At 49.2% G+C, this 13,537-nt stretch overlaps 2 protein-coding genes across 3 annotated transcripts; one reads left to right on the top strand and one right to left on the bottom strand.

Moving 5' to 3' along the window:
- The first annotated feature begins 53 nt into the window (after positions 1-53).
- On the top strand, positions 54-8,950 carry NXNL1 (nucleoredoxin like 1). Of its 2 annotated transcripts, none has more exons than XM_044003135.1 (3): positions 54-178; positions 6,809-7,199; positions 7,808-8,950. In XM_044003135.1, exons 2-3 carry the CDS (start codon positions 6,874-6,876, stop codon positions 8,121-8,123), a joined length of 642 nt encoding a protein of 213 aa, XP_043859070.1. In that variant the 5' UTR covers positions 54-178; positions 6,809-6,873; the 3' UTR covers positions 8,124-8,950. The 2 variants fall into 2 exon arrangements, with proteins under 2 accessions (XP_043859070.1, XP_043859073.1); XM_044003138.1 differs by having other exon boundaries at positions 57-178; positions 6,806-7,199.
- MVB12A (multivesicular body subunit 12A) lies at positions 8,940-13,346 on the bottom strand. Its single transcript, XM_044003125.1, has 9 exons — positions 13,207-13,346; positions 12,353-12,472; positions 11,705-11,801; positions 11,341-11,467; positions 10,976-11,086; positions 10,770-10,867; positions 10,334-10,395; positions 9,635-9,691; positions 8,940-9,449 (listed from the first exon to the last, which is right to left on the bottom strand). Exons 1-9 carry the CDS (start codon positions 13,282-13,284, stop codon positions 9,387-9,389), a joined length of 813 nt encoding a protein of 270 aa, XP_043859060.1. The 5' UTR covers positions 13,285-13,346; the 3' UTR covers positions 8,940-9,386.
- Between the last annotated feature and the right edge of the window lie 191 nt (positions 13,347-13,537).

Below are 13,537 nucleotides of genomic sequence, written 5' to 3'. Positions count from 1 at the left end.
ATGTCCCCAGAAGACAGCTGTATTCCCCAAGTCACCACGCAGATGCTGCTCTTTCTATAGCCGGGTCATCTCAAGACCCCTTCAAGCAGCTCCTCAGATGTTCTACTTGGGATATGAAGGGGCTCACCTACGGCTTGGCCGTAGCACCGGCCCCAGCTCCGGGTGCTGCCTGGCCTGGGTGAGTCACAGACGCTCTGGGAGGTCCCTTCCCAGCTTTCACTCCACAATTTCAAGTTCTTTGCGCTGATCCCCACTTTCTTCTCCCCCAACCCGTCCCTGCCCCTGCCCCCGCCCCCCGCTCCGCCCTTATCCTTTAGATGCTTGTTTTCAAACAAGCTCTATGACCTTTCCCCCAGTTTCCCTCTCGTGGGGGGAGGCAGCCTTGGCCTTGGTCCAGTGCCCTTTGGAGAAGGGGGCTGACAGGCACACACTCTATAGCCTCTCATTGGTCCCTTGAGTGTGGGCAGCTCAGCTTGAGGGAGGGTGGGGTGGGGAAAATAGATGGAAACTGTTGCACTGTTCGCCCCCCTTCCCCTCCTCCCCCCTACAATGTTGAACTGAACCTGGAAGATGCCTCGCCCAACAGCCCCTCCTGGCGGCTTGAAATTGTAGTGCTCTTTCATTGACAGATTTAGAGCCAGAAAGGACCTTAGAGATCACCTACTCCAAAAAACTCAATTTATATCCCAGAGATGTGCCCAAGGCCACAGAAGCGGTGACAGACTAGGATCTGAACCCAGATCTTATGACTATGAATCCATCGTTCTTAATACCCTTCACAGAATCCCTACAGGTATCCTCTTCCAGATGCCCCCAACTGTCAGCACCAGCCCTCACCACCATCTGACTTATCTTGTATGTATGCTGCATGCATTTTTTTCTTTTTATACTTATATATGTACATGTTTTTCCCCCAACAGAATGTAAGGACCTTGAGATAAATCAACCAATCAACGAGCACTTATTAAACCCTTACTATATGCCAGGTGGTGTGCTAAGCACTGATACAAAGACAAAAAAAAAAGTACCTGCCCTCAAAGTGTTTACATTCTTCTTTTTTTTGTTGTTTTGGTGAGGCAATTGGGGTTAAGTGACTTGCCCAGGGTCACACAGCTAGTAAGTGTCAAGTGTCTGAGGCTGGATTTGAACTCAGGTCCTCCTGAATCCAGGGCCAGTGCTCTATCCAAAGTGTTTACATTCTAATGGGCAGATCAACACACATATTAATGGATATGTATAAGATAGGAACTAGATGAAAGGTAGCCTTAAAGTAGAAGGTGCTCGCATTTAGGGGAACCAGGAAAGGCATCCTGCAGGAGATGTTTAGGTTGTCTTTTTTTTGGCAAGGCAATGGGGGTTAAGTGACTTGCTCAGGGTCACACAGCTAGTAAGTGTCAAGTATCCAAGGTCAGATTTGAACTCAGGTCCTCCTGAATCCAGGGCTGGCACTTTATCCACTGCGCCATCTAGCTGCCCCCTGTTTAGGTTGTCTTGAAGGAAGCCAGGGATTCTGAGAGAGAAAGCCTTCTGGGCAAGGGCTTAATGTAAAGGCATGAATTTAGAGTTGGAAGAGGTCTTAGAGGCCATCGGATACAACCCTTTCATTTTATAGATGAAGAAACTGAGGTTCCGAGGTTAATTTGCCTAGGAATACCCAGAAAATACATATGGTAGGATTTGATTTCAGGTCTTCCCTTCTCCAAATGGAGCACTCCATCTCCAATGGCAGATGAAATATCCTGGGTGAGGAATAGGAAGCAAACCGGTATGGCCAGAACATCTAGGGTGTGAATGGAAGTAATGGGTATGAAGACTGCACAAATTATATAGGGCTGGGTCATGAAGAGCTTTAAATGCCAAACGAGTTTATACTTGATGCCAGAGCTAATAGGGAGACATAGGAGTTTGGATGCCTGTGGGGGATGGGGTGGGAGGCCAAGGGGAGGTGAAATGGTCAGACCTACAGTCTGGGAAATCATCTTGGCAACTGTGTGAAAGATAAATTGGAGTAGGAAGAGACTTGAGGCTGGAAGACCAATTAAAATGTTATTATAGGGTCAGCTAGGTACGAAGTGGATAAAGCACCAGCCCTGGATTCAGGAGTACCTGGGTTCAAATCCAGCCTCAGATACTTGACACTTACTAGCTGTGTGACCCTGGGCAAGTCACTTAACCCCCATTGCCCTGCAAAAACAAAACAAAACAAAACAAAATGTTATTATAATAATCTAGATGAGAGATAATGGTTGTGGTGGTTGTATGAGTAGAGAGACTTACAGTGTGTAAAAGATGTTGTGGAGGTAAAAATGACACAACCTAGCAAATGATTGGGTGTACAGACTGAGACGAAGGAATGAAACAAAAATCACACCAAGGCTAAGGAACCTAGGTGACTAGGAGAACAGTGGAAGTTTGCGAGAGAGAGGTGGGCTTTGGGGGAATGATGAGCTTAGTTTTAGACTTGTCGCACCTGGGGTTTGGGGGGAAAGATGAGTTTAGTTTTGCACATGTTGAATGTGAGGTGTCACATGGGACATCTAATTCAGAAGTTCCAGTAGGCAAGAGTCTAAAGCTCAGGAAAGGAAGTAGGATGAGATATGCCAATCTGGGAATCACTAGCATAGAGATAATAACTGAATGCATGGGAGATAAAGAGATCACCAAATATGAGTGTAGAGAGAAAAGAGGGCTCAGGATGGAGTTTTGGGGGACGTTCACAGTGGGCATAACATGGATAAGGATGAAAGGAAGGTTTTTGTAGTTAAGAGCAGGGATTGTTTACTTACTTTGTCTTTGTAATCCCTGCACCTAGCAGAGTGCATGGTACATAGTATGCCTGTTGATTGATTGCTCTTTTGGAGAAGCCTAAAGGAGCAGGGGAAAGGATGCTAGATTTGGCATCAGAGGACCCATGTTTGATTCCTAGATCTGATACTACCTATGTGACCTTGGGCAAGTCATTCACCTCTCTGGGTCTCAGGTACCTCAACTATAAGATAAAGAAGTTGGATTGGATAATCTCTAAGGTCCCTTTCACCTTAGGTTCTTTCCTCTCTCTTCACTCTTCACCTTCCCAGCACAGCCAGGCTAGTTCTCTACAGATTTCCCAAAGGCTCAAAACCAAAGAATTTGGTTCCACACTTCAGCTCTAGGAATTTTCTGCTGGTCTAAGCCTCCTCCCCTGGTTCTATTAATAGTGTGACAGACCACACTTAGCCCAAGGGAGGTGATAGGCTAGGCATCCCTCACTGTGTACAAGGACATAGCCCTCAATGGATAAAAAAGACCCAGCCCCAGCCCCCCAAAGAGGGCTTCCATTTTCTTTGCTGCCTCCTCATCCTCCCAAGATTCCATCCTAGACCCTCTTTCCTTCCTCTGAGCCTCTCATAACTTTAGTTATCACATATACACAACTGATTATCTTTCTATCCCCAATCTCACCCTAGACATCCAGTCTCTATTTCCAACTGCATGAGAGATACTTTCCCATTTTGGAGAGTCCTATGAGTTTCTCAAATTCTAATGCTACTGCCAGGGACATTTGAAAGATTGTGGAAAACGGGAGAAGCTCATCATGACAGGAAAAGGATAACTGCCCTTACTTTAAAAAAACAAAGGAGAGCCTTCTGCCAACTAGAGGCTAGTGAGCTTGGCTTCAATTCCTGGGAAATTTCTAGGACAGATCAGGAAGAAGCTAATTGATGAACATCTACAAGGGGAAGCTATGATTACAGTGAGCCAGCCAGCACAGCTTCAAGAGCAGGTCATGCCAGCTCAACCTCATTTCCTTTTTTGATAGGATAACTAAATGGATGGGTTTGGTAGATGCTGGGGATATAGTTTGTCGGGATTTTAAAGTTTTTGAGAAATATCCTTTTATTCTTATGGGAAAATGTGTACTAGGATGAGAATAGTTAGATGGATTCAGGGCTGACTAGATGACTATACTCAGAATAGTTTGTGATGGTTTAGTGTGTGTGTGTGTGTGTGTGTGTGTGTTTGCAGGGTAATGAGAGCTAAGTGACTTGCCCAGGGTCACACAGCTAGTAAGTGTCAAGTGTCTGAGGCTGGATTTGAACTCAGGTCCTCCTGAATCCAGGGCCAGTGCTTTATTCACTGCACCACCTAGCTGCCTCTGGTTTAGTGTTAAGGTTTCTGAAGGTCTCTGGTAGAATCCTCCAGAGATCTGTGACTGGCCCTCAGCTGTTTAATATTTTAATCAATGTTAAAAGATTAGATGGAATGTTTACCAAAATTGCAATTGACATGGTACTGGAGGAAAGCAAACACTGGATGACAGAATCAGGATCCAGAAACATCTTGGGAAGATTGGGTTGAATCTAATAAGATGAAATTCAGTGGGGATAATGGTCAAGTCCAACACATGAAAACAAAATATTGACCTCACCACTATGCAATGACAAGCCATGGATAGGCAGCAGTTTATTTGAAAAAGACCTAGGGGTGTTGGTGGATTGTAAGCTCAGTGGAGTCAGCAGTGTGATGTGGTAGCACCTTGGGCTGCACTTTGAGAGTTATAGCTTCAGACCTCATCTAATAATAATAGTAATTAATACTAATAATGATGGGGCAGCTAGATGGCGCAGTGGATAGAGCACCGGTCCTGGAGTCAGGAGTACCTGAGTTCAAATCCGGCCTCAGACACTTAACACTTACTAGCTGTGTGACCCTGGGCAAGTCACCTAACCCCAATTGCCTCACTAAAAACAAACAAACAAAAAAAAAAAACAAAAAAAAAATTAATACTAATGATGATTATAAGAGCTACCATTTATATAGTACCTACTATGTGCCCAATACTGTGCTAAGTGCCTTACAAATATTATTTTATTTGATCCCCATAACAATCCTGGGAGGTAGGTGCTATTGTTACCTCCATTTTACAGAGGAGGAAATAGATTAAGTGACTTGTCCAGGGTCACACAGCTAGGAAGTGTCAGAGATTGGATTTTAATTTAGGTTTTTCATGACACCAGGCCCAGGGTCAATCCAACATGCCACTCTGGTATGTCATAATGCTCCAGCATTATGTTCCATTCTGGGTACCACAGTTTTATAAAGTCATTGATAAGTTGATAGGACAAAGGGTCTTGAATCCACATATTTTAATGATCAGTTGAAGAAACTGGGTATGTTTAGCTTAGAAAAGGCTCCAAGTACATAGAACCACTGTAGGGCTGTCACTAGACTTATTCTATTTGGCGTCAGAGGGCTGAACAAGGAGCAATATGTAAAGGTTGCAAAGAGACAAATGTAGGTTTCACATCAGGCCAAACTTTGTAATAATTAGAACCAGCCTGAAGTGGAGTGGGCTGCTTTTTAGTGGGCTCATCCTCACTCCTTGGAGGTTTTCAAGTAGAGCCTTATCATATATGTTCTAGGAGGGATTCCTTTCATGCATGGGTTGCACTAGATGGTCAGCAATGCCCATTCCAAGTCTCAAATTCTGTGATTCTGAATGGATCCTGTTCTTTCTTCTAACTTCTATATTTAATACTGATGGCTTCACCATTTTCTCAGTCTTCCAACTTGGGTTCCTAACCTTGGAACTATTTCAGGATCTTCTCTTGTCATACACTCTACACATCTAATGTGTTGCCAGGTCTTGACATTGTTGCTTCTATAATTGTCTCTGGCATCTAATCCTTTCTACTATGCCCCTTCTCCCCCAAGCCCTGTAGGCCTTTGTCTCTTCTTAACTAACCTAGCATAATCACTTATTAAAATCATCTTCCTGCTTCCTTTCTCCCATTCATCTTCCACTCTGATGCCCATTAATCTTCCTGGCGTACCTCATGATCATGTGACATCTACTCAAAGGATCTGCAGGGACTCTCAGGAGTTTAAATTCCCAATCCTGGAATTCAAGGGCTTCCATAATCTGGCTCCAACCTCAACATCTAGCCTTCACACACTCTATTGTGGCTAAACTGGACTCTTTCTCTGTATCCTGTTTCTATCACTTTATTCATTCCATCCCCCATGCTTGGAACAGAGTCCCCCTTGTCTACTTCTGTTAAGTATCTCCCCTTTTTCCTTTAAGAGCCGGCTTCCCGGTACCTGCATTGCTCCTTCCTCCAAATTGTCATAGTGCCTTGCCTCACTCTCCTTTACCTCACTGCATACTACCCTGGACCACACTTCTTTGGGTCCAAGGCGTATCCCCTCAATTAGATAGTAGGCTGCTGAAGGTAGAGGACACCCTTTTCACCTTTAGATGTGTAGTCTCATCAGGGCCTTGCCCATACTAGGGGCTCAGCAAATGTTTGATGAATCACGTTGGATTGAATTGAAAAGCTAACATTTTAATGATCAGGACTTTGGTTCTGTGGGGTTGGTGGGCTGCTCTACCCTTTTATACCACTGAATCAGAGACTGCTTTCTAAAGGACAAGGACTTTGACAGAGGCTTAGCAAGGTTGACCCAGGTCTGGGGAGCCCCAAAAGAGACAGTCAGAAGTGGGTCTGAGAAAATAGGGTTCACTGGAGGAAGATGAAGAGCCCAAACTAGGGTGCTCACTAGTGAACAGGAGGAGAAATTCAGTCCGGCGCTGGTGACCCATCCCTTTCCCATGAGTCCCTCTTCCCTCTAGTTCCCAGCTCCCTGAGGGCAGTCTTTTCTGCCCTCACTTAGCTAGGGCTCAGAAAAGGTGAGAAAGAGGTCAGAGGTTTAGGGAGATTAACCCTGAAGAGGACTTAACCCCCCAAAGCCGTTCTATTCCTAGCAGGGCCCCCACCAAACTCTTGAAAAATCACCTCAGATGACCCTCATCACTTTTACCCAGAAGCTTCTTTGGCAGTAATTCGATCGGGCCTGACTCAGAGCTGATCCAGGGAGCCAGGAAGGGCAGGCATGTCCTCGCTCTTCACCGGCAAAGTGTTGATAAGGAACAACAGTGAGGGGGATGAGGTGGACACAGAGCAGGAGCTGAGTCACCGGCTGGACAACAGGGTGCTGCTGCTGTATTTTGGGGCTGGGGAGTGCCCTCAATGCCAGGCCTTTGCCCCCATTCTCAAAGACTTCTTTATGAAGCTCACAGACGAGTTCTACGTAAACAGATCCTCCCAGATTGCCCTGGTCTACATCTCCCAGGACCAGACTGAGGAGCAACAAGACACATTCCTCAGGGACATGCCCAGGAAGTGGTTGTTTCTGCCATTCCAGGATGAGCTGAAAAGGTAAGCCGACCTGGGGGCCCTTGCTAGGGGAGGGAGAGCCAGGTAAGAACTCCGAGCCGGGGCAGGTCACAGAGCCTTTCTGCAGTGAGCCCTACCCCCACCAACACTGCCTGCCCCATGTTCCTTTATGGCCTGAGCCCTGGGGCCCCCAGGAGAAGGCCCAGGGAGGTAGAGGTTTTCTGAAGTGAGGCTGGCAGAATTAGGCCTTTGATCAAGGTAGGCAGGGGGACAGAAGAGACCAACATTTAACGATTTATACCACTGGGCCGAGGGGAACCATCATGGCCCACAGCTGAGCACAGCTATTTACGGCCTAGTAACCTAGGGCCAGTCCAGCCTCTTCCCTGCACTGCCCTACCGACCACCTCCTAAGAGACATTCCATAGGGGCTATGCTCCCTTCCCACCTTTGGGACCCAGAGGTCCTGTCCTTCCCCCTCCACAAGTAGCAGCTCTCTTCTCTAAGAGGAAAGAGGAAAAGGGCCCTTCCTCCCGGTCCCAGGACCCTGTTCCAAGAGAGAGGAGAAGGGCTTGTGTTGTAGTCTAGTCTTCTAGCCCCATCCTATCTCAACCCCTGAACACAGAGGCCTCTCACTGACTTGCTCACAGGGACCTTGGGCGGATGTTTGCTGTCGACCACGTCCCCACGGTAGTTGTGCTAAAGCCTAGTGGCGAGGTGGTCACCCAGGATGCTGTGGAGGAAATTGGCCGACTTGGGCCTGCCTGCTTCTGGAACTGGCAGGAGGCCTCTGAGGTCATAGACCGAAACTTCCTAGCAGCCGAAGACTTTGATGATGTGGCACCCAGAAGCCTCACTGACCCCATCCGCCGTCTCAAATACAAGATTGAGAAGGAGACTTGGAGAAGATCCAACTCACAAGATGGTGAAAGAGAGGAGGACACTGGGGGTGGGGCACTGTTCTGAACCTGCTGAGTAGGCTCAGAAAAGGGGCCCTGGCTGGAAGGTGCCAAAGCTATAGGAAGTGGCCCTCTGACTCCTAGATGTTTGGGTCCCCACAAAGACTTGCAAAAGCAGAGAGGCAGAAAAGACACTGAACTGAGGTCCAAGCAGTGGATCAGTCTTGTGCATGAACCCTGAAATCTCAGGGACCATGCTCCCTTGTTCCTGCCTGATGTCCCACATGCTCTCCTTCAGACTGGAGAACCTGGTCCCTGGAGGGACAGGACTCTTTCTGGGGAGATACCCCTGAAGCTTCAGGGGCTGAGGGCTGGATGCTCCAACATCAACCTTTAACAATTCTGTATGAGGCACCAGCTGCCAGAGTTGCCCAGACCCCTCTACATTCTATTCCCTCTAGCGGTCACCCCAACTGTGTGGCCCTTCCAAGATGAGCTAGACACTAGAGGAATGAAGAGTATGAGGCTACGGGGAACAGAATCTCAGAGCTGCAAGGGACCTTGGTGACGATGTATTTCAACCCTGACCCAAACCAGAATCTCCTCAACAATGGACTTACCTACTAAGGGACTTTGTAGCCTCTGAGGCCCTCCTCCAAAGGAGAGCCCAGCCCCTCCCAGCTGGGGAGAGCTCTAATTTTCAGGAAGCCCTTCCTTACATCAAGCCTAAAGTTGCTGCCTCTTTCTGACTTCTACTCTTTGCTCCTCATTTGGCCCAATCTTCTCTTGTGAGAGAGGGCCAGAAGGAGAAGCTCTGCTCTCTCCCCATTGTGGGGTGTGAAGCGGGAGGGCAGTCCACTATCAAAGATAGGAAACAATGGGATCAAGGAGAAGTCTTTATTGCTAAGAGCAAATTGAGCCAGTCCTGCAGGCTTATCACCAGGGGAAAAAAGTCCAAGGCACACATTTTGTTCCCTGCCTGCCCAGAGACATATCAACTCAAGGCCTGATGGGGCAGGGAACCCTTGGAGACACCCTTGCTAGAGCATAATCTCTCACTTGGCAGAGTAGCTTAAGACCCCTTCTCTCCCCACACCTTCACCAGGCACTATTAGTGGCAAACTTTCAAGCTCCTGTTAGGGGCTGAGCTGCCTGTCCCAGAGATTCTGAGACAGGCTGCAGGCTTCCAGATGTCCGAAGGGACCATGGAATGTAGTGTCACCCAAGGGGCAAGGAGGGCAAGAGGAAGAAGAAGAAAGGCACTGTGGTCAGCAATGCACTGGCTGTGCCATCCCAGAATCCTGAAGGCTGATCCCTCTTCTACTGGGAGCTAGCAGACACTGGGAGGCAGGCGGGCCGCCGCTGTCCTCTCCACCACAAAGCCATAGTTGTACTGGAACGACAGACAGAATGAGAGGTGGGGCAGCTTCATGAGCCATGGGCACGACAAATCTAACCTTGGCTCCCACCTCCCACAGCAGACCTGCAGGGGCTGGGGGGGGGAGGGAGGGGGGGGTTCAGGGAGTGGGGAGCTAACCTTGCAGACATCACTATGAGACAGAGGACCAAAGGACCTACCTCCTCCTCGATGTCAGCCAGAGATTTGATGGTCAGGTCTGCAAAAGCAGAGGAGCCCTGCAGGAAGGGCCAGAGGAGAGTCAACCCCAGAGGACCCCCAAACCCTCAAAACCGTACCCAGGCTCTTTGGTATGAATTATAAATGCTGGAGCTCAGCAACCCCAGAACTAGGGGTGTGGCTGCCCCATGCCTCCAGTGACTTTGCCGCAATATCCCTCACCCCCTCTCCCAGTACTCAGGCCCAGGTCTATCCTTCAAAGCCTCCCAACCGACCCCAGAGTCCCCAACTCTCTGCTATACCTCTCATAACCTCCCTGACATCCTCTGCATCCACCCTGTCTCCCACCCCCAGTGACCTTCAAGGATCTATGGGAGGAAGTGCTGTTTTATGGGAGCTGGGGAAAGGGCCTGGGATCATATGGCTGGGGGGTGGGGAAAGGGTCTGGTGAGGCACCTCAGGACAAAGGGAAAGGTGGGGTTCTGACAATAGTGCTGGTGTCTGCTTCATGGGATGGAAGGTTTTAATGTAAAGTTGGGGCAAAGGAAGTGTCTTAGCATGAGTGCTCATCAGCATATACTGTTGTGAGGAAAATACTTTAAAAACCGTCAAGTGCTATATGTTCATGTGAGGTATCAGCACTTATTGATGAATAATAAATGCAAACAAGTAGCTTGCTTCACTCCTGGGGGACTACTCACCGTTGGACCATTGTCTTTGCCTTCAAACTTGGGGTGCAGGATGAAAGGAACCCCATCCATGGCTGACAAGAAAGATTACCAATGAGTTGAAGGGTAATGGGATGAAAACCAGAGCTACTCTCCCATTCCCCTGAGGAAACTGAGGGCTGGCATGGGAACCAGAGGATGCTAGTGGTGGAAAAGACCCAAGATCTTTTCTAGGCTAAACCTGTCTTTTTATAGACGGGGAAACTGGTGCACCATGGGGGAGGGGAGTGTTACAAAGTTGGCAAGCACCAGAACTGACTAGAACTCTGGTTTTTCTCAGTCTGAGGCTTTTTTCTTCCAGACCTTGTCAATTCTCCTTCTATCCAGACCCTGTTCTTCCCAGTGCCTCAATATTCCTATCTTTTCTCTGCTCCTTTAAAGTCGAGTAAGAATGCAGAGTTCAGTTTACCTGAGATGCCATATAGACTAGACGCCTCATAGATGGAATCACTCCTCCTTATGGTTCCTTGTCTTGAGCTCAATGGAGATAGCTTCTCTGAGCCGTCACTGTGGGATGACACAACCCATGCCTATGTAGACTAGCAAGGGAGGTCACCCCTGAATCTCCCCTCCAGCCCAGGTCTTGGTTGCCTCCCCACCTCTTGCCGGTCTCACCTGGACTTATCCAGAGAGAGGCCTCTCATCTCCAAGCTGATGCTCCGAGGCTTAGGAAGGGGCTTGGAGATTTTACCTTTCTTACACCAAAGTGCAAAGCCACCTATTTCCCTAGAGGGTAAGACATGTTTTATAAGGAAATGTTGTACCCAAGGAAGATCACTCCCTGGGGACTGTGGGTGAGGGTTCGCTAACTCCTAGGACATGATGGTGAGGGGGTGGGGCACACACACATATGGAAATGGTTAAAGGATCAGGTGTCTCTATATATGAGGAGGGCCAGTGGGGTCAGAGGGTTGTGTATATGGGATCACGTTAGCCAGGGCAAGCTGGAGTGGACAGGGGCTTCAGGGGCAGCTCTCTACCCAATACGCATGTATCCTGGCACCACTCTGCTCTTGCCACTCAGTTGGACATCAACGACAGCCGTATCAGCCACTCCAAGGGGGACCAGCTTCATGCAGACCCGTTTCTTTTTTGACACTGATGCCTCTGGGCAGGGGGGGAAGGAGAACAGAGGTCCATATCTCTTTCCACTATATCAACTGAAACCCTCACTAGTCGTAGTGCCTACCTTCCCATCCATGGATGGGACTAGGATTCAGGATGTACAATACAGCTGTCACTAAACATACCACAAGTATGAGTTTGTGCGCGCACATGCATGCACACGCACACACACACACACACACACACACACACCCCACCTAGGAAAGAGAATGACCGTACTGGCATCTAGGAACTCGCTGACATAGGTGAAGCCCATTGGAAGAGGTGTTTTCTCATTTAGGATCTGGATATCTGTGACCACATTTTCTGGGAGGGTCTGTGAGGGAAGCAGAGAGGAAGGGGGTAATGGTCACCACAGCTGCAGAAAGAGCCAGAATCAGCCAGCCCAGGTAGGGGAGTACCCACAACTGCTCTGTGGGGGAAACTGGAGGGGGGCGCAGCAGTAATACACAATTACTGGCACCCTGGGCAAATTTAGGTGGAGAAAGAGAGCAGACGGAAGAGGCACAGGACAAAGGGCAGTCTGAGGGAGGAAAGTCAAGGGGCACGACAGCAATGGGACCTTGGCAACTTGGACCTACAAAAGACCATGCATGGCCTGAGACAAAGGGACACAGGTTGCCACAGGGATGAAGAGGTATGTCCTTGTATCAGTATCTGTCACCAACAGCTCTGGAGCTATGCTGAATGCTGTGGAGTAGGAGTTAGGACATACATGTTTTAGACAAATCACTTCACCTCTCTAATTTCTCATTTTACAAATGAGGATAATGGCTCTATTACCCACCCATGACTGCTGTGGGGAAAGCAGACTGTAAACTTCAAAGTGTTAGGGGAACAGGAGACCATGCTGTTATTATTCCTTACCTCACTGCTGCCGCTGCTGCCAGTTCCAGTTTCCCCAGTACTGAGGCACAGGAAGTAGCCAGATTTCTGTGCAAATCCCTTTCCGAAGTTGGCAGGTGTCCCCTCCACTGTGCTTGTGATCTGGGGGTCAGACAAAGCAGGCCACTGACATGGAGTATGGCGGGGAGGAGCACCGGTGGCCCAAGACCTGGCCCTAACCCTTCTCTGGGCTTCTATACCCTCTCCCCTTACTAGCCAAAGGACTTTTGTCTTCCAATGCCACAGGCCCCAGATATCACCATCTCCCCACTTCCTGCGTTGGACAAGAATACCGAGGCCTGTAGGCTCTGGAGTCAGACTTGGACAAGCCCAAGAGTCCAGAGGGGCAAGGCAAAGACTGTCACATCAGGGCCAGAGGGGCTGGGTGAGATTAAGGACACTGAGGCTGAAGGCGCCAAGGGTAGGAGATCAGGAATGGGAGGGGTGGAGTTCAGGGGTAGGGTGGAACTCAGAGGGACCGGCACTGAGGGTGGAGGAGGTGGAATGAGTGAGAACAGAGACGCAAAGGGCAGGGGACCCGAGGACCAGACAAAAGAATACTAGAGGGAAGGAAAAGCTGGGGTGGGGGGCGCAAATGAGGGAACCAAGAGAGGATAGCAAGGTGAAGTGAGGGGGAGACGGGGACATGGGGCAAGGGGGCAGGGAAAAGGGAAGGAACAGGAAAACTGAGGCCAGAGGAAGCACTGGAGGGTGGGGGAAGCACGATAACACTGAGGCGAGGGTGGACAGGCAGAGGGACACTGAAGCCGGAGGAGTAGGAATAAGGCGCAGGGATACCGCGGCCAGGCCAGGCCGGGCTCCATTCGCTCACTCACCGGGCTGTAGCCCCGGGGCGGGACAGCCGAAGCCAAAGCCCAGGCCAGGCCAACTATAGGGTCGGGCGTAGGATCCATCCTAGGGGCTGCGGATCAAGGCAAAAGGAAACGGGATGAAGGGGTGTTCCGGCTGCCAAAACGAGGGGCTAGGGCCTCAGAAACGACCAAGACCTGGGATGCCGCCCCCGACAGCTGCCCAGAGTTCTCTGGACTTCGAACCGCTGGCGGCTGTTTACAGGAACTACAGGAACCAGAAGTCAATTCGGTGAACTAGTTGCGCCTGCGCAAACACTCATTCCCATAAGTCTTTGATGCAAAGCCTGCGTTGTAT

Source organism: Dromiciops gliroides, chromosome 1, assembly GCF_019393635.1.
Source record: "Dromiciops gliroides isolate mDroGli1 chromosome 1, mDroGli1.pri, whole genome shotgun sequence".
Taxonomy (NCBI): domain Eukaryota; kingdom Metazoa; phylum Chordata; class Mammalia; order Microbiotheria; family Microbiotheriidae; genus Dromiciops; species Dromiciops gliroides.
The sequence above is the reverse complement of the archived record's forward strand: the minus strand, read 5'-3'. Positions and strand labels throughout refer to the sequence as shown.